The following is a 27,067-nucleotide window of genomic DNA, read 5'->3' as shown; positions in this document are numbered from 1 at the left end:
TGTGACCGACAGCAGTCTCTTACCGCAGATTGCACGAGGTCAGCTTCTCTACGGATCACCTTCCAGCAGCTTCCTCTTTATCGTCACAGACAAAACAGAAGTTTCCGCTTAGTTTTAGGCTTGGTGGAACTAAAAACTGCAAGATTTCAGGATTATTCTAATTATTTAGAATAAATAGTAAGATTAGAAAAATTAGAAAACACATTACCAAAAATTCTTTAAAAAAATATGTTTTAATGTAAAATCATTTTCTGATAATACATTCCATTAACCTTATATTTTTATTGCCTACAATGAAGAAGCAGATTTACTATGTCTTCTAGCTATATGTCCATCTTGATGCTTTTTAGGAAACACTAAGGGGCAGAAGTTAGTTTGTTTTTCAAACCATTTAGCAACACTGAGGAGTTGTAGTTCACAAAAAGCTTGTCCAATGAACTGAAGGCCTAGAGGCAGTCCTCGAGTAGAAAGGCCTGCGGGAACTGTTATAGCAGGAACACCTTAAGAGAAAAGAAAACACATTAGGGGTCCATAGACGTAGAACACATTACATAATTACAAAATAATGACCATACCCAGTGTCTCTCGTTATTTAGAAATAAATTCAGAATTTAAGGCACAAATGTCAAAAGTTTTGATCACTCAGTGTATGAAGACTCAGACTGTTCTCTAGATATGACCTGGAGACGTGTGCTGTAGTATAGCTGGATAGAGATCATTGTCAGCCAGGGAGTGAAGTGCACTACCGTGCGCTTCCCTGGCCACATCTACAGCTCAGCCAGGGTCTGAACCCCAGGAAAATTTTACATATCTGTCAAGTGTCCGAAGGTTTTGTAAATGACAGGGACACTAACAATATAAGCAGAAGTTTTGCTTACATGAAAACTTACAGGAAACAAATGATGTGGTACCTTCAGTCCAATAGCCTAACCTATGTCTTAATATTTTAAAATCTGCAATAGTGCTCATAACTGATAACTGCCCAATCCAGGCACAATTAAAGTATTAAAAAAAAAAACACTATATACTGACCTAAGTCCCAATCATCTGGTATTGTCCACAGGTATACTGTGGTCCCTCAAGTTACGATACTAATTGGTTCCAGGATGACCATTGTATGTTGAAAATATTGTACAGTATCTTGAGAGTAAATCTCTGTAGAAAACTGGTAATGGGTTCTGAAGCCCCCAAAATGGGGGAAATAAAATCTGCTCTGACCTAGTGCTAAAAGGTACAACTCATCCTGGCACAGGAAAAGAGCAGTAGAACATGTAGTATCACACTATACTATAGAGAGAAAATACTAGATACACAAAGCAGTACAGGACATGTAGTATCACACTGTACTGTAGAGAGTAGATACTAGACACACAGCAGTACAGGACATGTAGTATCACATTGTACTGTAGGGATACTAGACACACACACACACAGCAGTAAAGGACATGTAGTATCCCACTATGCGGTAGAGAGGAGATACCAGACACACAGCAGTACAGGACATGTAGTATCACACTGTACTATAGAGAGGAGACACTAGACACACACAGCAGTACAGGACATGTAGTATTACACTACTTTAGGGAGGAGATACTAGACACACAGCAGTACAGAACATGTAGTATCACACTGTACTGTAGAGAGGAGATACTACATGTCCTGTACTGCTGTGTGTATAGTATCTCCTCTCTACAGTACAGTGTGATACTACATGTCCTGTACTGCTGTGTGTCTAGTATCACCTCCCTACAGTAGTGTAATACTACATGTCCTGTACTGCTGTGTGCGTCTAGTGTCTCCTCTCTATAGTACAGTGTGATACTACATGTCCTGTACTGCTGTGTGTCTGGTATCTCCTCTCTACAGTACAGTGTGATACTACATGTCCTGTACTCCTGTGTGTGTCTAGTATCTCCTCTCTACCGCATAGTGGGATACTACATGTCCTTTACTGCTGTGTGTGTGTGTGTCTAGTATCTCCGCTCTACAGTACAGTGTGATACTACATGTCCTGTATTGCTGTGTGTGTATAGTATCACACTGTACTGTAGAGAGGGGATACTAGACACACAGCAGTACAGGACATGTAGTATTACACTACTGTAGGGAGGCAATACTAGACACACACAGCAGTACAGGACATGTAGTATCACACTGTACTGTATGGAGGAGATACCAGACACACACAGTAGTACAGGACATGTAGTATCACACTACACTGTAGAAAGGAGATACTAGACAGCCAATCACTGCATGCACTTCAGTAATACTAGGGTTTTATCAGTAAAATTGCCACTTTTATTGGTCAGATCATCTAGCTATTCACATTTTCCACAGATCCTGACTGTATCGTTGTATACTGAGTTTGGTCTCAAGTTACAATGGTCCAGGAAGAACCATTGTATTTTGAAAATATTGTAACCTGAGGCCATTGTATATTGAGGGGCCACTATATAGGGGGGGGGGGGCATTTGATGGGGCCTGGGGAGGCTATCCCTGTTATGAAGAAAATTATCTAAATGGTAGTTGTAGCCCTAATAATGGCAGCTCTGCTCAGGTATTTTGTAAGTGGCCACCAGTGTAGATCCTAGATGAGATCTAGCAATGTTCCAAGGGCATGTCAAGTTGATCTACTCAGTGTAAACTGTATGGAATACTAAATCAGGATAAGTACACCCAAAAAGGGTACAAAGTATCTAGAAGAGAAGTTATATTTTAGTTTGTCATTTAGGTAAATTTGTCTTTTTTTCCCCTCAAGAAACCTCAAACTTTTTTTTAAAGCAAAATACAATCTAGATAACAGAAAAACAGTATGGGTGCTCTTTAAAACACTTGCAGTTTAGTTATTAGTCATGTCTGCTAAACCACACTATCACTGTTTGTAAGTCACATGACCTGAGGTATATTAAATTAAAATCTTATATATTTTTACTTTGTCTGCTGCATTCAAGACATTTCTTAGAGCTATTGCTTACCAGCCATGTTGGCACACTGGGTAAAAACATCCTCCTGAGCACTGCGAGTTCTGTTATCCTCTTGGATAAACTCTACGTAAGGGGCTGCATCCCCTAATGTGGTTGGAGTAAGTAAGACATCTACCCCAGATTTGAAGACATTCAAAAAGTCATCTGCTATCAAACGTCGCACTTTCTGAGCCTTTAGAAAATACTTTTCATAATTCCTGAACAAAAAAAAGTGTTAAAAAAAAAAAGTACACATATATTACAAAAAAGATAAAAGGCCATGCACACGACAAAGTAACGTATCAGCTTTTACTTTGGCATTTCTTTGAGAACTCATTGGGCCTAGGCATATTGAACATATTATATTTTGTATATAGATTGTATTAGTATACAGTGTCTAGGCCAGTGACACACGTAAATGCAGCCCAGCCCGAGGGATTTTCAAAATTTGTAAAATTTGAGCAATGAACTAAAACCACATTTTGAGAAAAAAAAAAACATTTCACAAAACTCTACTGCACGAAACTTTTCCATATATAAACGAATGCATAGTGGGGTGTAGTTTGGAAAACTGACTCACCTATGCTCACAAAGCAGCTAGACATAGGTATAAAATGTACTGTAGGTATGAAAGTTGAGCAAACTATGTTTCTTCATTTTGCAGCGTTTTGCAATTTACTTGGCCATACAATGCTAGGGGCACAACAATCTAGTAGTATTCTATAGGCTGAGGCTCACACTGCCTGCGCTATAGGAGGTGCTGATGCTGGGAACGGGCCCCAGGTGAGTTAACTATTTTTTTTTTTTTTTTTAGTGGTCGCCCCATACGGGGGGGGGATGCGGCCATTTCTGAGCACCCCCCACCATATGGGGCGACCATACCCGGCATATAAGGCGACCCCCAACTTCTAAGAAGAATTTTTGGGGTTAAAAAGTCGTCTTATACGTTGGAAAATTCGTTACTCACTTCTCTTGTTAACAGCTGTTTTATCCAAACACCCACTATATTTTTGGAGGTGCATGCACTGTCCAGACACACCCTTTTACTCTCTGACTTTCTGTTTTTTGTTTGTTTTTGTTTTTTATAATATAAGCCCCACAGAGCCAATCTCTATTCCCAGTGACGGAGACCATATTATCTACAAAAAGATATTTTAAAGTGAACATGTCAGCTATAATTCATGTTTCATACAGTTAGCATTGTTACTTGGCAGTTAAGGAGACACATGGTCCCTTTCATTTATTTGTCTGTACTTCTATAACATAGAAAATTGCTCTTATTTTGCGATGCAGAGTCAAAAAGGTTTCCCAAGGCTCTGATTTTCTGCAAGCTGTAACACATCCTTCCTCCCCTCTTATCCATGACCCTGCTTGACTCAGGGCTCAGCTTCCAGCTGACTGACAATCAAGTAAGGACGGGATATTTTGAGTCTGCAATTTTCTGTCCATCTGTTACAACGGCTGTTGTTTTTGAGTGCCAAACAACAAACATTGTTTGTGCATTGTGTGAACATAGCCTTAATATGACAATCCTTGAAGCCTGTAAGGTGTTGGAGTTAAGAGACATCTTTATTTGCTCTCTCCTCTTTGTGTTTGAACTTACAATACACATGGTTAAAGTGGTCATCTGTTTCCACTAAAATGTTTTTAATAATTATGCAGAATATACATTAGGGCCAAAGGGTGTAACATATATACTGGTGTAAACTGCTCACAACAACCAATCACAGCTCCTCTTTCATTTTACCAGAGCAGAAAGCTGGGCTGTGATTGGTTGTTGTGGGCAGATTTCACCATTGTATATGGAAAAATCTCCCCCTAGGTATTTACAAAATTATAAAACAGGGATTGATAAAATTGTAAATGGGACAAATAAACGTAATCAAGTACAAGAATAGCAAAGTAAAGACATCCTCGATATCAAGCTGGTTATGCAAAAAAGTATAGAACAAGGTTAGCTCACCGTGTGAATATGTACCAATATTAACCCCTTCGTGCTGCAGCTAGTTTGGGCCTTAATGACCAGGCTAATTTTTCAAAATCTGACCTGTCTCACTTTATGCTCTTATAGCTCAGTGATGCTTTAACGTATGCTAGCGATTCTGAGATTGTTTTTTCGTGACATATGGCACTTTATGTTAGTGGCAAAATTTGGTCACTACTTTGTGTGTTTTTTGTGAAAAACATCACAATATCATGAAAAATTTAAAAAAATTTGCATTTTATGAACTTTGAAATTCTCTGCTTCTAAAAAAAGAAAGTCGTAGCACATAAATTAGTTACTAAGTCACATTACCAATATGTCTTCTTTATTCTGCCATAATTTGGTAAACATTTTTACTTTTTTAGGGTGTTATGGGGCTTAGAAATTTATCAGCAAATTACCACATTTTCGTGAAACTGATTTTTTTAGGGACCAGTTCTTTTTTTAAATGGATTTAGAAGTCTGGTATCCTGAAAACCCCCATAAGTGACCCCATTTTGGAAACTACACACCTTAAAGAATTAATCTAGGGGTATAATGAGCATTTTAACCCTACAGGGGCTGGAGGAAAGTATTCACAATTAGGCAGTAAAAAAATGGAAAATTTAAATTTTCCAATAATATATACGTTTAGATTAAAGTTTCTCATTTTCAAAAGGAATATGAGACAAAAAGCACCCCAAAATTTGTAATGCAGGTTCTCTTGAGTACAACGGTACCCCATATGTGGGCGTAAACCACTGTATGGGCACACAGCAGGGCTCAGAAGGAAGGGAGCGCCAATTAGCTTTTCCAATGCAAATTTTGCTGAAGAAGTTCCTGAGCGCCAGGTGCATTTGCAGTGCCCCTGTAGTGCCAGCGGAGTAAAATCTCGCCATAAGTCACCCCATTTTGGAAAGTGCACCCCTCAAAGAATTCATCTTGGTGTGTGGTGACCATTTTGACCCCACAGGTATTACAGGAAAGTATTCAAAAGAAGACAGTAAAAATAAAAAACTCGAATTCTTCCAATAATATGTTCGTTTAGTTTGAAATTTCTCAATTTCACGAGGAACAAGAGGAAAAAAGTACCCCAAAATTTGTAACGCAGGTTCTCCTGAGTACAATGGTACCCCATATGTGGGCGTAAACCACTGTATGGGCACACAGGAGGGCTCAGAAGGGAAGGAGCTCCAATTAGCTTTTTCAATGCAGATTTTGCTGCAGAAGTTTCCGAGCAACAGGTGCGTTTGCAGTGCCCCTGTAGTGCCAGCGGAGTAAAATCTCGCCATAAGTCACTCCATTTTGGAAAGTGCACCCCTCAAAGAATTTATTTTGGGGTGTGGTGAGCATTTTGACCCCACAGGTATTTGAGGAAAGTATTCAAAAGTAGACAGTAAAAATGAAAAACTCGATTTTTTCCAATAATATGTTCCTTTAGTTTGAAATTTCTCAATTTCACGAGGAACAGGAGAGAAATGTCACCCCAATATATGTAAAGCAGGTTCTCCTGAGTAGAACGGTACCCCATATGTGGGCATAAACCACTGCATGGGCACAGAGCCGGGCTCAGAAAGGAAGGAGCGCCAATTAGCATTTTCAGTGCAGATTTTTCTGAAGAAGTTTCTGAGCGCCAGGTGCGTTTGCAGAGCCCCTGTAGTGTCAGCAGAATAGATTCCCCCCAAAAGTCACCCCATTTTGGAAAGTGCACCCCTCAAAGAATTCATCTTGGGGTGTGGTGACCATTTTTACCCCACAGGTATTAGAGGAAAGTATTCAAAATTGGCCAGTAAAAATGAAAAACTCGAATTTTTCCAATAATGTGTTGGTTTAGTTTGAAATTTCTCAATTTGACGAGGAACAGGAGAGAAAATGTACCCCAAAATCTGTAACGCAGGTTCTCCTGAGTACAACGGTACCCCATATGTGGGCATAAACCACTGTATGGGCACACAGCAGGGCTCAGAAGGGAAGGAGCGACAATTTGCTGGAGCAAAACCGCAGCTAGTAATAGTTATTAGAATAGCGCAGTTACTAAAATAAAATAAAAAAAATGAGATTACAGGTAATGTGGGGTGGTTACGGGCAACCAGGGGTGGTTATGGGCAACCTGAGGTGGTTACAGGTAATCTGGGGTGGTTACGGACAACATGGGGTGGTCACGGGCAACCTGCTGTGGTTACGGCAACCTGGGGTGGTTACAGGCAACGTGGGGTGGTTACGGGCAACGTGGGGTGGTTACAGGCAACGTGGGCTGGTTACAGGCAACGTGGGCTGGTTACGGGCAACCTGCTGTGCTTACAGACAATCTGGGATGGTTACGGGAAAGGTGGGGTGGTTACGGGCAACCTGCAGTGCTTACAGACAATCTGGGGTGGATACGGGCAACGTGGGGTGGTTACGGGCAACCTGCAGTGCTTACAGACAATCTGGGGTGGTTACGGGCAACGTGGGGTGGTTACGGGCAACCTGCAGTGCTTACAGACAATCTAAGGTGGATACGGGCAACGTGGGGTGGTTACGGGCAACCTGCAGTGCTTACAGACAATCTGGGGTGGTTACGGGCAACGTGGGGTGGTTACGGGCAACCTGCAGTGCTTACAGACAATCTGGGGTGGTTACGGGCAACGTGGGGTGGTTACGGGCAATGTGGGGTGGTTACGGATAAACTGAAGTTCTTATAGGCAATCTGGGGTGGATACCTGTAATCTGGCATGGGCACCGCAATCTGGAGGGGGTCATTGGCAATTTGGGGTGGTCAGAGGTGACGTGCGGTGCTCAGAGGCGACGTGCGGTGCTCAGAGGCGACGTGCGGTGCTCAGAGGCGACGTGCGGTGCTCAGAGGCGACGTGCGGTGCTCAGAGGCGACGTGCGGTGGTCAGAGGCATCGTGGCGTGGTCAGAGGCATCGTGGCGTGGTCAGAGGCATCGTGGCGTGGTCAGAGGCATCGTGGCGTGGTCAGAGGCAACGCGCGGTGGTTACGTGCAATCTGGGGGGGGGGGTTACATGTAATCTGGCATGATTACGGGGAACCTGGGGGGGTTATGTGCAACCTGGAAGGGTTACAGACAATCTGGGATTGTTACTGATAAACTGAAGTGCTTATAGGTAATCTGGGGTGGGTACATGTAATTTGGGGTGGTTACGGGCAATCGGGAGGGGGTCACTGGCAACGTGCGGTGGTTACGGGCAACGTGCGGTGGTTACGGGCAACGTGCGGTGGTTACGGGCAATCTGGGGAGGGGTTAGGGGTAATTTGGGAGTAAACTGCAATTATTACTATAATAAAAAGTGTGTGTTTTATTTTTTTGTATGTTTGTCACTTTTTGTACTTTACATATTCATTTTCACTGTATTACTATGATTACTGTGATATTTTCTATCTCAGTAATCATAGTTCAGTGACAGAGACCAAATTGGTCTCTGTCACTTTAAATTTTCAGAGTTGGCTGGTTGTGAAGCGCATGCGCACTTCATAACCAGCCAGGACGTCGAGGAGGAAGGAGCTCCAGGATCAGGTGAGTATATGGGGAAGGGGGGGGTGACTGGGGGACGGGGGTGACAGGGGGGGGTGGGGGGGCGACTTGGGGGTGGGGGACATCACTTTTTATCCCCTGTCACCAATCATTCATGGTGACAGGGGATAAAAAGTGCCAGGAGCACATGGTACAAGCGATCAGCGGTATATAGTATATACCACTGATCGCTTGTACCGGGACCCAACAGGGGGGTCCCCGATGACTGCCCCATGCTCTCCGCTACCTCCGGTGGTGGAGAGCATGGGGCTTTCATTCATTTTAACTTTTCCATCGCTGTGAACCGACATTAGTCGGTTCACACCGAGGGCGGCGGCCATCTTGGAAATGATGGCCGCCGGGGGAGGGGGGTTAGTGATCACCCTACTAGGGGGGGCTGATCTGAGGTCTGGGGGACACTTATTTCATCTCCCCCCGCCGTAGATTCACGGCAGGGGGAGATGAAAGGCGGCGGCAGCACCGGTAATCCCCTTTACCGACGGCCGCCGCTATAACGTTAATAGCGGCGATCGTCGGTTAGGGGGGGGGCCGGGACGGACCCCACACACTGCCCCAACCCCTCAGCTACCTCCGGTAGCCGGGGGGATGGGGTGGGGGCCGTCCCGGCCCCGCAGCCTTATTCTCTGCCATCGCCGTAAAAAGCTGATGGCAGCAGAATAAGGACCCTTAGTGACCGCCGTAAAAAGCCGTATCGGCGGTCACTAAGGGGTTAACAGCAACCCTCTTGTTAAGGAGCAAGTGATAAGAAACGGGCCGTTCACCCAGGTATGCAGTCCATACAAGTAGAAGGAAATCACAGCCCCAAAAAACGTGAAGGAGTTAAAATGTCCAAAAATCTTTATTCCAAAGCATGTTAAAAAACAACCATGTTAAAAACAGCAGCATCATGATTATGGGGCTTGTCCCCGAAACGCGTAGACGTGCTGTTTTTAACATGGTTGTTTTTTAACATGCTTTGGAATAAAGATTTTTGGACATTTTAACTCCTTCACATTTTTTGGAGCTGTGATTTCCTTCTACTTGTATCAAGCTGGTTATGTATTCAACAAAACCACTACTAAGCTTGATATCACTGTCAATACTGCAAGGCAACAACAATGACCTACTGTTTGAGAAGGAAGAAGTTTCCGGATAATATTCTTCCCCTCACAACATCATTAAACCCTTCCCTTCTGGTTGCAGAATACATGGCCTCTGTTGATTCTTTGACATCGGCCCGATGCCCTGTAAATCAAATAAAAATATGCTAAGTATAAAACATTACATTACATTTGTTTAAATACAGTTCTTTAAAGAGACTCTGTATTCACCAACCCACCAAACCAAACCGCTAGTACTATCCATTTAATAAGAGTAATTCATTACCTGTTGTGTCTTTAAAATATGTCCGGCGCCTTGGTTAGAGCAAAAAATTATCTTTTAAACTTGCAGCAATGTGTCATACTGGCATGGCCTAGAGTCTCTGTGCCCCAGGTCTGCGACACCTCTCCTTTCTTCCTCCATACCCTTCTCATCATAAGAAACGCCCCCAAGCAGGATTTCTAGGCTCCTGTAACCACTGAGACTACATTTACCATGCAACGCCACAGAGAGTGCCGATTTGTGACACGTGACCGTTGAAGATCCAGGAAATCAGCACGCAGGGACTTGCTTGTGTTACCTGCCTAATTTTCGATTAATCTTCATTTCGTAATTATTTTGTACTATTTCTTACCATATTCCAGTCCATCAAATCGAGCCATATTTGAAGCTACTTCAGCCGTGCATAAGACGTGGTAACATACAATAGAGTAGCGTGTGTGAGGCACGGAAACCTCAATCACCTTGGCTCCAGCATTCTCCAACAAATCTGCAGCTTTTGACCAGAGAAAATGTGTTTCAGAAGACAGTCCGGGGGCATGATATTCCTGTATAATATAAGAGTTAGATAAAAAGTACTACATTTAGTGCATGGAGATGGTCCAAATTACAGAACATAAGACATTAAATGAACCATCCATCCAACTGATTCAGCTGAGGAATCGGTAATCAAAGGCAAAGGCCAGAAGCTAGTCAACTGACAAGTACATCCATCTGGATAGTCAGTCACACGTCAGGTGGTGTAGTGGTTTGCCGAGAACTAGGTTGGCATCTGAATGGGGTAATACCTTTGGAATTCCTACACAGAGCTTAGTTATATCTATTTCATCTGGAACAGTGAATGCCTGGAAGGGATCCTGGATTGTTGTAGAGTCGTGTGGATCATGTCCTGCGATTGCACCTAAACAACAAAGATGATAGTTAATCCAAGGTAAAGTCATTTGGAACATTGCTGGCTGAATGTATACTTATATTACCTAGTACGGTTGCTGCATCGTCCACACATCTTGTTAAAATGCCAGGTACATCCATGGAGTTTACCAATGGGATAAGGCCATGGCGAGACACAAGCCCATAGGTTGGTTTTAAGCCCACTATACCACAGTGAGATGCTGGGTTTCGGGTTGATCCTCCTGTATCAGATCCCAGAGCCCTGTTAAACAATCAAGGCTTTTATACTTTACAATTTATTACATGTGTTCTCTTCAAAAAACCATAAAAACATTATGTATACTTAAAATGAAAAACACCAGTATTTCATATTAGGTTCATTAATGAACTTAAGGCACGTAAGGGAAATAATAATATGTTAATTTTTGGATATGTCGTAGTTACCGATTATTAAAAATGTCTGTGGGGATGGCAATATTGAAGCATAAATTTCTCTCTTGTATTGATAGTATGGTGCGGTATATGGGTGCTGAAATGATTGTGAGTTAACTTTAAAAAAAATATCTGATTATAAAAGTGTCCAAAAAGTACACACGTTACAACGCCCTCCTCGGGACCAGAGAGTGACAGTGGATTACAACGCCCTCACCAGAACCGTAGAGCGACGGTCAAATACAACGCCGCCCCCCCCCCCCCCCCCAGGACCAGAGAGTAACAGTGGATTACAACGCCCTCACCAGAACCGTAGAGCGACAGTAGAATACAACACCCCCCCCCCTATCCCCCAAAGACCAGAGAGTGACAGTGGATTATTTTGTACTACTATTTTGACAGTGGATTACAATGCCCTCCCCAGGACCAGAGAGTGGCAGTGGATAACAATGCCCTCCCCAGAAGCGGAGATACATACAGAGCCTTATCCCTGTATACATCGCTATTATCTAACTTTTAAGCCTCCAGCAGCACAATGTGCTCTTCCTCTAATAATAAAGAGAAAAATCTGCAAAAGTCTAAAGGCCCTATTAAACGGACTGATGGCATATCATCCTGTGTAATAGGGACAAAAATTAGCTGATCACTCCGTTTAACTTGTCGGCCGCATATCTTCCTGTGTAACAGGAGATATGTGGTTGACGTATGACTCCAGCGATGGACTGCACAAACAATCCAACAATGGTTTGGGTGGCCCTGGCCCTATGTTTTTTGTGCTGTGTAATAGGCTCTGTTGACAAACGTTGATCTAGGAGATTTTTTTTTATATTGTGTAGTGTTGTCACGATACCAGAATTTTGAGTTAGATACCAATACCAACTTTTTTTTTTCAATGCTCGATACTAATTCGATACTTAATAAATTAAATAAAAATCAAACAAAACAAAACAAAAAAATAGAATAGAAATGCAGTAGTCATGTAACACACCAGCTATCAGGGGGGATGATGGGGGCTGTAGTCATGTAACACACCAGCTATCAGGGGGGATGATGGGGGCTGTAGTCATGTAACACACACCAGCTATCAGGGGGGATGATGGGGGCTGTAGTCATGTAACACACCAGCTATCAGGGGGGGGGATGATGGGGGTTGTAGTCATGTAACACACACCAGCTATCAGGGGGGATGATGGGGGCTGTAGTCATGTAACACACCAGCTATCAGGGGGGATGATGGGGGTTGTAGTCATATAACACACCAGCTATCAGGGGGGATGATGGGGGCTGTAGTCATGTAACACATACCAGCTATCAGGGGGGATGATGGGGGCTGTAGTCATGTAACACATACCAGCTATCAGGGGGGGTGATGGGGGCTGTAGTCATGTAACACACACCAGCTATCAGGGGGGATGATGGGGGCTGTAGTCATGTAACACACACCAGCTATCAGGGGGGGTGATGGGGGCTGTAGTCATGTAACACACACCAGCTATCAGGGGGGATGATGGGGGCTGTAGTCATGTAACACACACCAGCTATCAGGGGGGATGATGGGGGTTGTAGTCATATAACACACCAGCTATCAGGGGGGATGATGAGGGCTGTAGTCATGTAACACACCAGCTATCAGGGGGGATGATGGGGGCTGTAGTCATGTAACACATACCAGCTATCAGGGGGGGTGATGGGGGCTGTAGTCATGTAACACACACCAGCTATCAGGGGGGATGATGGGGGCTGTAGTCATGTAACACACCAGCTATCAGGGGGGATGATGGGGGCTGTAGTCATGTAACACATACCAGCTAACAGGGGGGATAATGTGGGCTGTAGTCATGTAACACACACCAGCTATCAGGGGGGGATGATGGGGGCTATTCCTGCTGTCAGGGAATGCCGACCGCTGACCCAGCAGGGTGACCTGGATTTGGGCGGCAGGGTAATCTGCTGGCTACAACCCCCCCTTCCCTGTCAGAATCAGGCCGACTGTTCACCCTCCTGCCCCCACCTCACAGTCCCGTCCATATCTAGTGGCCGCATGTCCTCCTGCCTCCCCCACCTCCAGCCTTCTCCTCCGGTCTCCCCCACCTCCAGCCTTCTCCTCCGGTCTCCCCCACCTCCAGCCTTCTCCTCCGGTCTCCCCCTCCTCCAGCCTCGTTCTCCAATCTCATCTCCCGGACCGCAAGCTGCTCTCTTCCCTCTCTGCAGCCGCCGACCCTGCTCTGACCCCTGAGCTATGCAAGGCTATATATTATTGCTATAGCATTGCATAGCATCAGTAAAATCAGGGCTCTGCTAGTAGAATGTGGCTGAGCCAGACTCTATTAGCAGAGACACTGGGAGGGTGAGTGCGGACCTCGGGCTGTGAGGTGACCCATCAGCCCCCCGCACTCACATTGCGGGGGTGCCGATCGGACACTTCACAGCCACCTCAAGGGTTAAATGACTGCCGCCCGCGGTATCTCGGGCCGCAGTCATTAGCAGCCGGGGTCTGCTACACACAGTAGCCGACCCTGCTGCATATGGAGGGGGTTAGGAGAGGGTTAAATGCGGCTGTCAGTTGTGACAGCGGCATCTATACAGTTACATAGCCGGCACAAGCGATCGCTGTGTGCCGGCTATTTGAACTTGGCGCCGCTGAAGCGGAGAGAGGGAGGGCGGGCTAAGGAGAATAACAGTACAGGGGACGCACAGAAGACATGACAGGCACTCGGCTTGCTGCCCGCCATGTCTCCTGCTGTATACTCTATGATAAGCCGTGCAGCAGTGTGCGGCTTATTATAAAGTATCGAATACCAGGAAATCCTGGTATCGAACCGAAAATATGCCCCTAAAATCGATAGTAGAATCGATTTTTCGGTGCATCGTGCATCCCTAATATTGTGGCTCAAGTTGTGTAATTTGTGGTACAGATCGTTACATAAAACTTTTTTGTAGAATAAAAATGAATGGCACACAAAAACTCAGCTGCACGTCCTTTCTTCTATATTTACATGGGCATGCCTAAATGCAAAACTAGAACTATATTGACACACCAAACATATTAATGGGATATTTGAATTCTCCCCGAATCATTATGCCAAAGGTCGAAACCTGTTGGCAAATATCACCTTCTTGGGGTGCGCGTTCCTACACTTTCTGGTACTGTCAGCACTGATTGGATAGTGCCAAACACTGTAGGGACACAACCCCAATGGGCACCACCAAGTTGTTTATTAAATCCCATTTCTAGTAAAACTAAAAGAGGAATGGCACAAAGCAGACAGATAAAAATAGGTGACCCAGAACTCTTATTAGCTAAAACAGACCTGTCAGATCATACGGTTAATAATACAAGTATATAAGGAACAAATATTATCACCATACATATTACTGTACTGTTACTGACCAAATCCACAAAACCAAGGCCAATATTCTGAATAATACCAATATACAAGAGTCTTACCTTTATTATTACCGCCACACCAAGACAACTAACATAATCACCATACAGTTACTGAATAAAATCCACTAAACAAAGACCAATATTCCCCTCATACAGTGCACATATAAATATTACAATATCTATCTATGTGTAGGCCCCATATAGTATTAGGCCCACCTCTGTGCTTCCAAATATTATTAGGACCCTCTGTGCAGTCCCTTTATAGTATTAGGAGCCTTTGTGTAGTCCCTTTATAGTATTAGGCCCCTCTGTGCAGCCTCTGAAAAGTATTAGAACCTTCACTTGTCATAGTGCTCCCTCAGATCCTTGCACTTTTCTTTCTTCAGGCACAGGCAAACACCAGAACCCCTGGGGAGCTTTTCTGCATCAGCACGATAACTTAGTTTTATACTTACAGACATATTGTCATACACTTCACCCCTTATTGTTGGCCTTTATTATAATTTGATAAAAAAAAAAAGAAAAAAGAGGATTGGAGACATCCAATACACACAAGAATTCAGTTGATAATAAGCACTGATATATGTTCTTATCAAGTTCCAACAAAGGGTCCTTTCACACCCCCTTGTAAATTTGGTGCAAATTTGCTGCTGCAGAATTACATGCAGGTGCAGACCTGGGCTAAAGTGGAACTTTTTGATTTAAGGAGAGCTGTTATTGTATTTGCTTCATTTTAGATGATATCCTCTGTCTGCATATTTTTCTACATGACTTTTGGGTAGCCTAAAACATCTAAAAATACAACACCTGTCTGGTCCCAGCAGTGCCAAGTAAAATGAATGTTACTGAAATGCACTTGTGAAGGGCAGTAAGTACATAGATGTTTTTTTTTTTAATATTATGAATAGAAGGGGAAAAAAACATGACCCTAAATGCATAAGACTTGCTAGGTGAAGACTACAATGCAACCTTTTTTCTCCATTTTAGCTAAAACAGCTTTACCTATAAACAAAGGCTAGCAGTCTGCTAACAAAGGAAAGCATTGTCCTTATGTTCAGTCACTCACACGTAGCATGTTCCAGCTGACACAGAAGCAGCGCTGCCTCCTGAACTTCCTCCAGTTATCACCCAATTAGAATTTTCATCGCCATCAGGACAAAAGTCTTTTCTTTTCTCTCTGTATTGCTTTGAATAGCTCCAAGGATTTTTCACTGGTCCAAATATGCTATCCGCGCTGCCAGACCTATGGGAAACAAAACAAGTGTAACAGAGTCAGGTTTCCACATACACAGCACCTGCTTGTAGCTATAATACTACGAGGATATTTCTTTTGTAACTGAGTGCAGTCAGTTTTGAACCTTTGGATGTAGCCTTGATTTCATATCTAGCATATGTCACTTTATATGGTAAGAAATAAGGCTTCTACTTATTGAAGGGATTCTGGGAAAGCTTTTCCACAACACAATTGGGGGGGATTTCTCAATGTTTTCACTGGGAAACTGGACGAAAGAAAATAGGCATAACACTCTATGAGACTCAAATTCAGTTACAGGTAACTTTGAGGTGTCTATATCCCCTTCATGACCATTTTCATAACCCCTTCCTTTTTTAGTGACATACCAATTTGAGAGCTTGTTTTTTGCGAGACAAGTTGTACTTTCTATCGGCAACTCCTTTAGGTTCATATGACTTTGCTTATGCTTTATTTTCCTTTTTTTGGAAGCAAATTAACAAAATACAGCAAGTCTGGTGTTGTTTTTTTCTTCATTTCTATTTGTATTGCATTCACCATGTTGGATTAATAATAATAATATTAATAATTATTATTATTGCTATTGTTATTATATAATAAGATAATATAATAGTTTAGGTCATTATGAATGTGGTGATATAAATGTTATGTAGGTTTTTATTTTTTATGTTATATATAGGAATATTTTCTAAGCGGAAAGTGTAGTTGTATGTTTTTGTAAGAGGGTATGAGGTATATATATATATATATATATATATATATATATATATATATATATATATTTTATATAATAAAATTAGATTTTCCAAAAACCTACATTTTTTACTTTTTTTTTTTTAATTCTCAATTTTATTGAGGATTTTCAATTTTTTTTAAAAAACAACAGTGCACACACACTCAAAGGAGAGAACGGTACAACCATCAAAACACTCATGGAAAAACATGAGGAAACAAACATATACCAAGTGCATTACACAACCCACAACGGGGGGTAACCTTTTAAAGGGTATGAAGAATAAGAAAGAGGACTACCACTCGGACCATGACCGAGGAGTAGTTGCTGAAAGAGATAAAGAACAGGGGAAAGAAAAAGGGGGGGGGCAAGCAAAGGGGCAGCAGGAGGGAGAAGAAGGGGGGGGGGGGGGGAACGCAGGGGCCGCGATTCACTGAGCCAGAAGAGTCCTGTACTCGGTCGTCTCGATGACATTTTTTACTTTTTATTTGTCCCACAAAGGAACCTTAAAATACTTAAAATCTTCAGATCGCTAATATAATACACTGTACTGCTTGTATAATGCAGGTATACTTAACCAGCCTTGCTGGAGACACAACAGAGTACCTAAGTACATATGGCATATCTGGGGATCTTCAATAGGCCCCCTGCTGCTATGGAAAATAATCTGCATCCCAGTGATTGCGTCAGCCCAGTGTTGATGGGGTAACAAAGGTCTAGAAACCACTTAAATGCCACAATCACAATTTAACCACAGCATCTAAACAACAAGGATTAAACAACAAGGATTGAAGGTATCTCTGCTCTTGATAGTTAGAGCAGGGGCCCTGCTGTCTTGCACCTTAGTTATATAAGCACCAGACTTTATGATAAATAAGGTGCCTTTTCTTGACAGGAAAGGACAATGTGATTAAAGTGACTCTGTACTCACAATCTTCCCTCTCTCCAAACCGCTTCTACCTTCGGATAGCTGCTTTTAGTCCAAGATCTGTCCTGGGGTCCGTCCGGCAGGTAATGTGGTTATTGTCCTATAAAACGACTTTCTAACTTGCAGCCCTGTGTCAAATTGGCGTGGCCTAGAGTGTCCATGCCCTATGCCTGCAACACCTCTCTGTCCCTCCCATCCCTCTTCACCATTAGTAATGCCCCTGGGCAGGATTTATCCTAATCACAACGGGGGAGATTTATCAAAGGGTGTAAAATTTAGACTGGTGCAAACTGCCCACAGCAACCAATCACAGCTCAGCTTTCCTTTCAGCTCCCAGTTCCCTGAGGATGCCGGTGTTGGCGAAACGATCGTAGGGACAGTCGTGACCCACATAGTGAATATGGGTGAGTGGTAAATACCATGGAGATTTGTTATGTCTGTAGATAATTGTATAGTCCTTTTACTAATATGGTGGCTATGTTTACATATCTCTGGTACAGAGGTATACATTTCTTAACACTCGCAATTTGGTAAATTATTCATTCTATGTGGGTTAGTTTATATATGTAAATTTTATTATTGAGTGGTTATTTTTAAAAGTATATATATATTTTTTATGGAAAAGTGAGTTTTAATCATGTTATGTAATGTATCATTATAAATAAAATTTTTATATTATTCAGACTTTATGCCCATAGTTGTTGTTGTGTATCCATTCCTTTCAGCACTGCCTAAAGCTGAGCAGTGATTGGTTGCTGTGGGTAGTTTGCACCAGTCTAAATTTTACACCCTTTGATAAATCTCCCCCCACGTGTCTGAACACGGCACATGTTCTGGATCATTAAGGCTCCTGTGCAGTGTTCAGACAAGTGATGAATAGGAGAAATCCTGCCTGGGACATTACTTATGATGAAGAGGGTGGGGAGGAGGGACGGAGAAGCGGTGCAGGCCTTGGGCACAGACACTCTAGGCCACACCAATTTGACACAGGGCTGAAAGCTTAAAAGTTGTTTTTTTAGGACAATAACTGCATCACCTGCTGAATGGACCCCAGGACAGATCACAGATCTTGGATTAAGTTGGGTGGGGGTGGGGGGCAGATTGTGGCTACAGAGTCGCTTTAAAGTAGAACTAGTTTAGGAACTGTCACTGATGCCAAATCCCCCCAATGTGTTGCCTTTCCCAGCACAGAAAGCATCTCTCATAAAGTATTGACAAGTCTGCTTTCACATGGAACAAGATAAGCCAGTTCAGTTTGCTGTTCTAGAGTTCTTAGATCAAGGGATTTTAGTAGCAAGTATCAAATCTCCTTGTTTCTCAGAGCAATTAATGTCGACTGTGGTCACAGTGTACTTAAGTAAATTATTATCCATTCATGAGCTTGCATAGCAGCTGCCTCTTTATTTATTCACACTAGAATGCAGGTGCATGAAAACCATTACAGTCAACATGCTTTCCATTTGTGTTAAGTATAGCAAAATAAACTACTAACAAAATACCGCATTGTGCTACCAACACAATCATCCATGCTATACATATAGACATAAACAAACAGATTTGTCTGTATTCAGGCTTTGTGTGCCTTTACTTAAAGGGAAACTTACAGCACATATATGCATATATCCGTGCTGTCAGTTTCCAGTTACCTACATAGCAGGCTTCCTTTAGGTACCTTTACCTCGTCTATGATCCCACATTTTCAAAAAATTGATCTTTATTGGGGACTGACAGTGTCACTGAGGTAGGTGTAAGGGTCCTACTACACGGAGCGATAATCGGCTAAAATCGGGCTGGTCGGGCAATTATTGCTCTGTGTAATAGAGACAACGATCAGCTGACCGCACATTGCTACGTGTAATAGTGAAGAGCGGCCAGCATCTGACGATTGCCCAAACACCCGATACCTTACCTCTCCCTGCTCCTGGTGTATCTTGTGCTCCGCAGCTTCCCGATCACGGCAGCCGTATTGTCGGAGCGGCCTGTCAGCCAATCACAGGCCGCGGTGGTCCCAGCGTTCAGACGCTGCAGCCACCAAGAGCAGAAAGCTGCACAGCACAGGAGAGAAGTTCAGGAGCAGGGAGAGGTGTTTGGGCAAGGGCTGCATGGACATCGCTAACCATGTCCATACAGCCCTTAATGCCCGACTATCGGGCCATCTAATAGCTGCAGTAAATGAGCCCCGATCTAGCAGATAGGCTCTTGTTTATTAAAATGATTGGGCCGTAGTCGGCCCATGTAATAGGACCCTAGCAGTGTCAGCAATTTGGAACCTGAACTGCAGCTGAATTTCCTTTAAAAACTTATTTTGCATTTGAAGCTTTAAAGTAATAATGATGTCATCACATGGCAGCCATATTATGAGATACTTACTTATCCCATAGCAAATTCATCCACTACTTCTAAGTTTCCTTTTTAAAGGGGATCTGTCAGCTGTAATTTATGTTCCAAACTGCTGACACTGTTAGATATCTGTAAGGTTAAGAAGACACTTGGTACCTTTCATATATACAGCTGTGCTTCCAGAATGTAGAATAATTTTGCGCTCCAGTACAAAAAATGAAAGAGACTTTTCTAAGCTACTGTAATGCTGGAATGCTTCCTCTTCCCCCCCCCCCCCACCCCTGGAAGCTGAGTCCCAAGCAGGGTCAGGTATGGGAGGGGGAGGAAGGAGGTGTTACAGCTTGCTGCACTTTTGAAGCTTGTGAAAACCTCCTTGACTCTTTGTATTATAGAATAAAAACATTTTTCCACATTCTGAAAGCACAGACAGATATATGAAAGGTACCATGTGTCTTCTAGTCCTACCATCTACCTAACAGTGTCTGTAGTTTGGAACCCAAATTCTGGCTTACAGATTCACTTTAAATCAAAAACTCTTAACATGTTTATTTAATTTGCTCTTGGATGCTTTGGAGTAATAAAGATGTTATCACATGGCAGCCAAATTATGAGCTACTTACCCCATAGCAAATTCATCCAGATTTGTTTTTCCCATAAGCACTGCTCCTTGGTCGAGAAGTCTCTGGACAACTGTAGCATTATAGGGGGGAATGTAACCTGATTAAAAAAAAGTAAGAGTTGTAAGTTATCAGCACAAATATAGCAGTTAAAAAATATCCATATTATGCATGTATCTTACCATTCGTAGTGTGCTGTTGTACTTTTTTATGTTTGTGTCTGTATTTAAGCTATTGTAGTGTGCACCTGCATAGTTCTATTGGATGTGCTGAAGAATAGTGTTGCATGCTTTATATATCAATTGATAGTACTAATGAAGTCCAAAATATCAGTATGAACTCCTTACAAATATATACAAATGTAGATTTACCTTTTAGCATTTGTGATGCGCATGTTGTCTCTATATTTTTGGTGCTAAAGTTGTCTTTAACTGCAATAGGAATTCCATCTAAAACACCAAGGGGCTTACCTGTAAGATAAAATTATTCAATATTTAACCGAGAGTCCTGAAAGAAAGTCTGTGTTCACACATCGTAAAATAAGGCTGTCATTTTGAGGTAAAAACATAGCTGTATTTTCAATATATTAATGTGCTTCATTGAAGTCAATGGAAAATCAGATGACAGCATCATCACTTAACCCCTGCCTGGCTGGCAAACTGTGCAGGAGCTGTGGTAAGTGACATCCCCAAGTGACATCCCCAAGTTCCGCTCCTCCTAGAGGGTTAAGTGGTGATGCTGTGCTCAGTGTCTGGAAAACTGAGAAGGCTAAGCACCAGTACAGACAGAGCCCCTTCCAGAGCAGAAACTTTTTTCTCAAGTGGAAAACCCTGTTTAGAGCTGGGATTCCCTTCATTAAGGGATTCTGCAGTCCTACAGTAAGGAGCAGTTTGCAGTGCACAGCTACTTACTGTATGTCCAGAGGAGGTAAAAGGGGATGCTACTACATCACCACTTTTAGACTCTGTGGGCCAGGCGTTCTGCAGCTGACTCATGTAAAAAAAGCTATTAAACATTTACATTATTCCTTATGGGAAAACTCTGCTCAGTTCTGGAACTGCCTTCCCGAATGGATTGTGTATAAGAACAGAGGTATGAGTGTATCGTTACTTTTTGTGATTAGTGTAGTTATGCACTAGGATAAGAGATGAGTGAACCTGGAGCATGCTCGAGTCCATCCGAACCCGAACTTTCGGCATTTCATTAGCGGTGGCTGCTGAACTTGGATAAAGCTCTAAGGCTATGTGGAAAACATGGATATAGTCATTGGCTGTATCCATGTTTTCCAGACAACCTTAGAGCTTTATCCAAGTTCAGAAGCCCCCGCTAATCAAATACCGAACGTTCGGGTTCGGATGGACTCGAACCCGAACCCGGTTCGCTCATCTCTAGTTAGGATTTTGCCAGTTTAATGTCACCACTAAATAGTGCTGGCAAAAAATTGATTCATAGAATTCTGTTGAATGCTACATATGTAATAAATAAAGATGCAAAGATATTTCTGAAATTTGCACTTACTTTTTTTTTTTATATTTCTAAATGAACATATATATATAGATAGATAGATAGATAGATAGATAGTTTGCACATTGATTTCTTTTTTGCTTCTTTGCTATCAGACATGAAGCATAATACGTAGGAGAAACACATATCTTCTTGCTATTTAACCCTACCTTGCATAAAGCGCTGGTCTGCTTCCGCTGCCTGTTTAAGGGCAACTTCTTCAGTTACAGTTATGTAAGCATTGAGAAACGATGTTTCCTTAATGAAAGATAGACACTTCTGGCATAATTCTGTAGGGGTCAGTTGTCCAAGTCTAAAGGCGGCGGCTGCCTATGTATAACAAGATAAAACACTTCAGAGCATTTCCACTTTTATGTTAGGCTAGGTTCACACTGCGTTTTTTTCATCCGTTTTTTGCAAAAAAAAAAAAAAAAAAAAACGGGATGCATTTGTGTGCATCCGTTTTGATCCGTTTTTCCATTGACTTCCATTATAAAAAATATGGATCAAAATGGATCCATTTTTTTTTTGCTGGACACAAAAGTAGTGTTGACACTACTTTTGTGTCCTTCAACAAAAAACAGATCCGTTTTGATCCGTTTTTTTTTTTTATAATGCAAGTCAATGGAAAAATAGATCAAAACGGATGCACACAAATGTTTTTTTTTTTTTGCAAAAAAACAGATGAAAAAAACGTTTTGCAAAAACGCAGTGTGAGCCTTAGTCTATTAATACTACTAATACATGAAGGGAGATAATAATAAAGTTTTTAGATCAAGAAAGGTATAAACCTACAGCAAACAGCTGTTCCCCCAGAAGCACAATAATGTAGTGTTCCTGCCCCTGTAAGGTAGCAGGACAAAAATTTAAATGAATGTAAATAAATGTAATAATTAAGCCCTAACGTTAGGTATCCGCCCCTAAAGGCCAGTGAGTTGGGGTTTTTTTGTCTTTGTGTTTGCAAGACAAATGGCTTTCTGACACTGTGTGCTGTGGTATACTGTCAGTAGTTCTCCTTTCTGGCCCGTTCACACTGAGCAAAAGTGGCGGAATTTCAAGCGGAGCCTGCACTGAGGATGCTGCTTGAAATTCCACCTGTCCTATTGTTTCAATGAGATTTTTTGTGCATCTCCACTCAAAGAATTGATATGTCAATTCTTTGAACAGAGAGTGAAGGGGCATCCTTGGTGCGGGCTCCACTTGAAATTCCACCACTTTTGCTCAGCGTGACCGAGCCCTAAGAGTCATATGGCAGGAATGTTTTCTTTGCCTGTGTCGCTTGTTCTTCCTATTGGAGCAGTCTTTTCCTTCTGAGTTGTGGAAATTAGAGAGAAGCGGACTTAGGCTATGTTCACAGGTGGTCTCAGAAAAGATCATCCCGGCCGGTACTGAAGTTCCGGACGGATGATCTTTAGCGCCGCTGAGTTCTGATGCGGGCGCATCCATGAACTACCACAGACTGCAAATTCAGTTTTTAAGTGAGAACATTGCCGCACTCCCCCTAGGGCTACAGAGTCAGAGTTGGAGCTAGTTTTGGCTGGAGTCGGAGTCTGTACATTTTCCGACTCCAGCCAAAACTAGCTCCTGTCATGTAATGGCCCCACTAAGAAATGCCCGCTCAGCCAAGCAGTCATTGACGCGGGGCACAGCTGTAGTTACTGACTGGCTGAGCAGGTAGTTCCTGTGGGGCTGCAATGATTCAGGAGCACGGATACTAACAGAAAGCTGATAAATATCAGCTTATCGGAGTCGGTCCCTGATTAAATCAGGAGTCGGTGCTGCAGCTTACCCACTCTACAGCCCTGGTTCCCCCTGTGTATACGTGGTGTGCCCTGATAATTGTGCCCCATGTGCAAGTGGTGTGCCCTGAAAAAATGTGCTCCCTGTGTATAAGTGGAGTGCCCTGATAAATGTGCACTGTGTATAAGTGGAGTGCCCTGATAAATGTGCACTGTGTATAAGTGGAGTGCCCTGATAAATGTGCACTGTGTATAAGTGGAGTGCCCTGATAAATGTGCTCCCTGTGTATAAGTGGAGTGCCCTGATAAATGTGCACTGTGTATAAGTGGAGTGCCCTGATAAATGTGCACTGTGTATAAGTGGAGTGCCCTGATAAATGTGCTCCCTGTGTATTAGTGGAGTGCTCTGATAAATGTGCACTGTGTATAAGTGGAGTGCCCTGATAAATGTGCACTGTGTATAAGTGGAGTGCCCTGATAAATGTGCTCCCTGTGTATTAGTGGAGTGCCCTGATAAATGTGCTCCCTGTGTATTAGTGGAGTGCCCTGATAAATGTGCACTGTGTATAAGTGGTGTATCTGGATAAATGTGCACTGTGTATAAGTGGAGTGCCCTGATAAATGTGCTCCCTGTGTATTAGTGGAGTGCTCTGATAAATGTGCACTGTGTATAAGTGGAGTGCCCTGATAAATGTGCACTGTGTATAAGTGGAGTGCCCTGATAAATGTGCTCCCTGTGTATTAGTGGAGTGCCCTGATAAATGTGCTCCCTGTGTATTAGTGGAGTGCCCTGATAAATGTGCTCCCTGTGTATTAGTGGAGTGCCCTGATAAATGTGCTCCCTGTGTATTAGTGGAGTGCCCTGATAAATGTGCTCCCTGTGTATTAGTGGTGTATCTGGATAAATGTGCCCTCTATCTAAGTGGTGTGCCATGTGTAAGTTGTGTGTCCTAATAAATGTGCCCCATGTCTGTGAGGGGCCTGATAGCAGCCCCCATACACTATTGTTTGCTATTTGTGCAGGTAGGGGGCAACATAATTATTATATCTTTATTTGGACAGCCATAATAATATTTATGCAATGAGGGTGTTATTCTTCGATGACACTGTAAGAGTGCATTTACACATAGAGATTTATCTGACAGATCTTTGAAGCCAAAGCCAGGAACAGACAATAAACAAGGAACAGGTCATAAAGGAAAGACTGAGATTTCTCCTCTTTTCAAATCCATTCCTGGCTTTGGCTTAAAAAATCTGTCAGATAAATCTCTCTGTGTAAACGCACCCATTAGGTCCACATTTTCGCAGGGGCTCCTTTCCCACAGCTCTGTTGGAATTAAAGGGGTATTCCCCCCAAGAGCCAAAAAATATAAAATGCCCCTAAACCTAGCTGGTCTCACTCACCAAGTCTCCCTGAGTACTTTGAGCCATCCCCTGTCTTTCTAGCTGCGACCCTTCCTAAATTACAAGTTTTTCTAAAGGCGCTGGTAGGAAAACTACATTTCCCATCATGCATTGCTCATCATGAGGTCACCACATCTTTTCATATAGACGAGTGTAATCCATATTATGTCGGCATCCCCTGATCTGCACTAAAGGCATCTCAGTGATCTCAGGCCAGGACTGGCTGTAATACACTGGTCTAATAGTGGCTTCTGGCTGTATTACTCTGCTGTGGATAGAAACATCTGGTTGAGTGCTCCTCTCCTGGCCTCTACTTTCTATACGGAGTATACAGAGGGGGTGCCGCTGGGCATCAGCTGTGATGGCAGGGGGGAGGGGGTGCCGCGGGCAAGCAGGCATCAGCTGTGATGGCAGGGGGGAGGGGGTGCCGCGGGCGGCCGGTCATCAGCTGTGATGGCAGGGGGGAGGGGGTGCCGCGGGCGGCCGGTCATCAGCTGTGATGGCAGGGGGGAGGGGGTGCCGCGGGTGGCCGGGCATCAGCTGTGATTGTGGTGCCACCAAGGGGGAGCACACAGTGGGGGGGAAATAGGGTGTCACACTGTGGGGGGGGGGGGGCTGCTGTCAGAGAGGGAGACAGTGAACAGCAGCAGCTGTCACTGTCTCACTGTCCTCCCTCACTTCAGTGGGCTGGGTTTGAAGCGCTAACCCAGCCCATTGAAGAGATGGAGGACACGTGATGCCGACCTGGAGGGTGGGGGCCAGGAGCAGGGAGCGTGTCGGGTTGGACTGAGAGTTGATGATTTTATGCATTCGGTGCGGGTGAATGCATCTAGAAAACAGCAAAACTGTGCAGAATTCATAATAACGTTATATTGGAAAGATGGAAAGCTACAGGTGGGCAACGTATTAATGCAAAAATAATTTGCATGCAGTCATTTTTTGTCAGCTCAAGTCCTGCAAAATAAACAGACACAGGGAGGAAACCCTACAGACCCTATTTAAGTCAACGGGTGTCTAGAACGATGTCCGTCTGAACCAGTTATGGTCCATTTACATAGAAATATTATCTCACAGATTATCTGCCAAAAATTTAAAGCCAGGAATGTATTTGAAAAGAGGAGAAATCTCAGTCTTTCCTTTAAGACCTGATCTCTGCTTTTAGTCTGTTTCTGGCTTCAAATCTTTGGCAGATAATCGTTCTGTGTAAACGGACCCTAATGCTGGGTTTACATGGAACGATTATCGTGCGAATTTGCACGATAACGATCGAATTCGGACGATAATCGTACGTGTAAACGCAGCGAACGATCGAACGACGAGCGAAAAATCGTTCATTTTGATCTTTTAACTTGTTCTTAAATCGTCGTTCGGAAAAAAATTTGCCGATCGTTCCGTGTAAACAGTCGTTCACTGATTTTACCTATGTGCGAGATAGGCTTAAGCGATCGCAAAACGATCAGAAAACGAATTTTCTGTACAATATATCGTTCCATCTAAATGCTGATCGTTATAAAAGAAAAACCGTTACTTAGAAATCGTTAATCATACGATTGGGCGAATTATCGCTCCGTGTAAACCCAGCATTAGTGTCAGTTAGGAAACAGATGGGCCGGTCCAATTCTATGGCGCCCAACAGAACCCTGATGTAAATGTGAACCTAGACTAAGGCGGTATTACGTTGGCATGCTACACTACTGTACCATACCAAAAGATTCAAGCAATGGCAGCTCCTGTCCTTCTATGTTTATAAGGAGATAAGACATGAAGTCTCTCTTTATACCTACTGTGTGTAATGTCTGCCTTCAGATTACAGCTACCTCATGCAACCCAAGCCAAATAAAGACTTCTTCCACCAAACCTCAACACTTTAAACTTACCTCCCGCAAACTGGTGCCGAGCATACCTTATACTGCCCTGTATACACCTGATAGACAGAGAACCGTGAAACTACAGGGCGCCGACATGTGTTGGTTGGCAAATGAGTGACACAACCTAGTACCAGTTTCCCATTGGTTCCTA

The 27,067-nt window shown here is 43.1% G+C and overlaps 1 protein-coding gene across 1 annotated transcript; it reads right to left on the bottom strand.

Annotated features, from left to right (window-relative positions):
• Window positions 1-214: 214 nt before the first annotated feature.
• On the bottom strand, window positions 215-27,027 carry QRSL1 (glutaminyl-tRNA amidotransferase subunit QRSL1). The gene is made up of 11 exons (XM_069973613.1): window positions 26,926-27,027; window positions 22,076-22,235; window positions 20,774-20,872; window positions 20,406-20,502; window positions 15,599-15,775; window positions 10,799-10,974; window positions 10,610-10,722; window positions 10,177-10,369; window positions 9,569-9,686; window positions 2,976-3,181; window positions 215-500 (listed from the first exon to the last, which is right to left on the bottom strand). The coding sequence occupies exons 1-11, from the start codon at window positions 26,947-26,949 to the stop codon at window positions 289-291; spliced, it is 1,575 nt and encodes a 524-aa protein (XP_069829714.1). The 5' UTR covers window positions 26,950-27,027; the 3' UTR covers window positions 215-288.
• Window positions 27,028-27,067: the final 40 nt, after the last annotated feature.

The sequence above is a fragment of the Dendropsophus ebraccatus genome, chromosome 6 (genome assembly GCF_027789765.1).
Source record: "Dendropsophus ebraccatus isolate aDenEbr1 chromosome 6, aDenEbr1.pat, whole genome shotgun sequence".
Classification (NCBI taxonomy): domain Eukaryota; kingdom Metazoa; phylum Chordata; class Amphibia; order Anura; family Hylidae; genus Dendropsophus; species Dendropsophus ebraccatus.
Note: the sequence above shows the minus strand (reverse complement) of the source record. Positions and strands in the feature narration are given on the sequence as shown.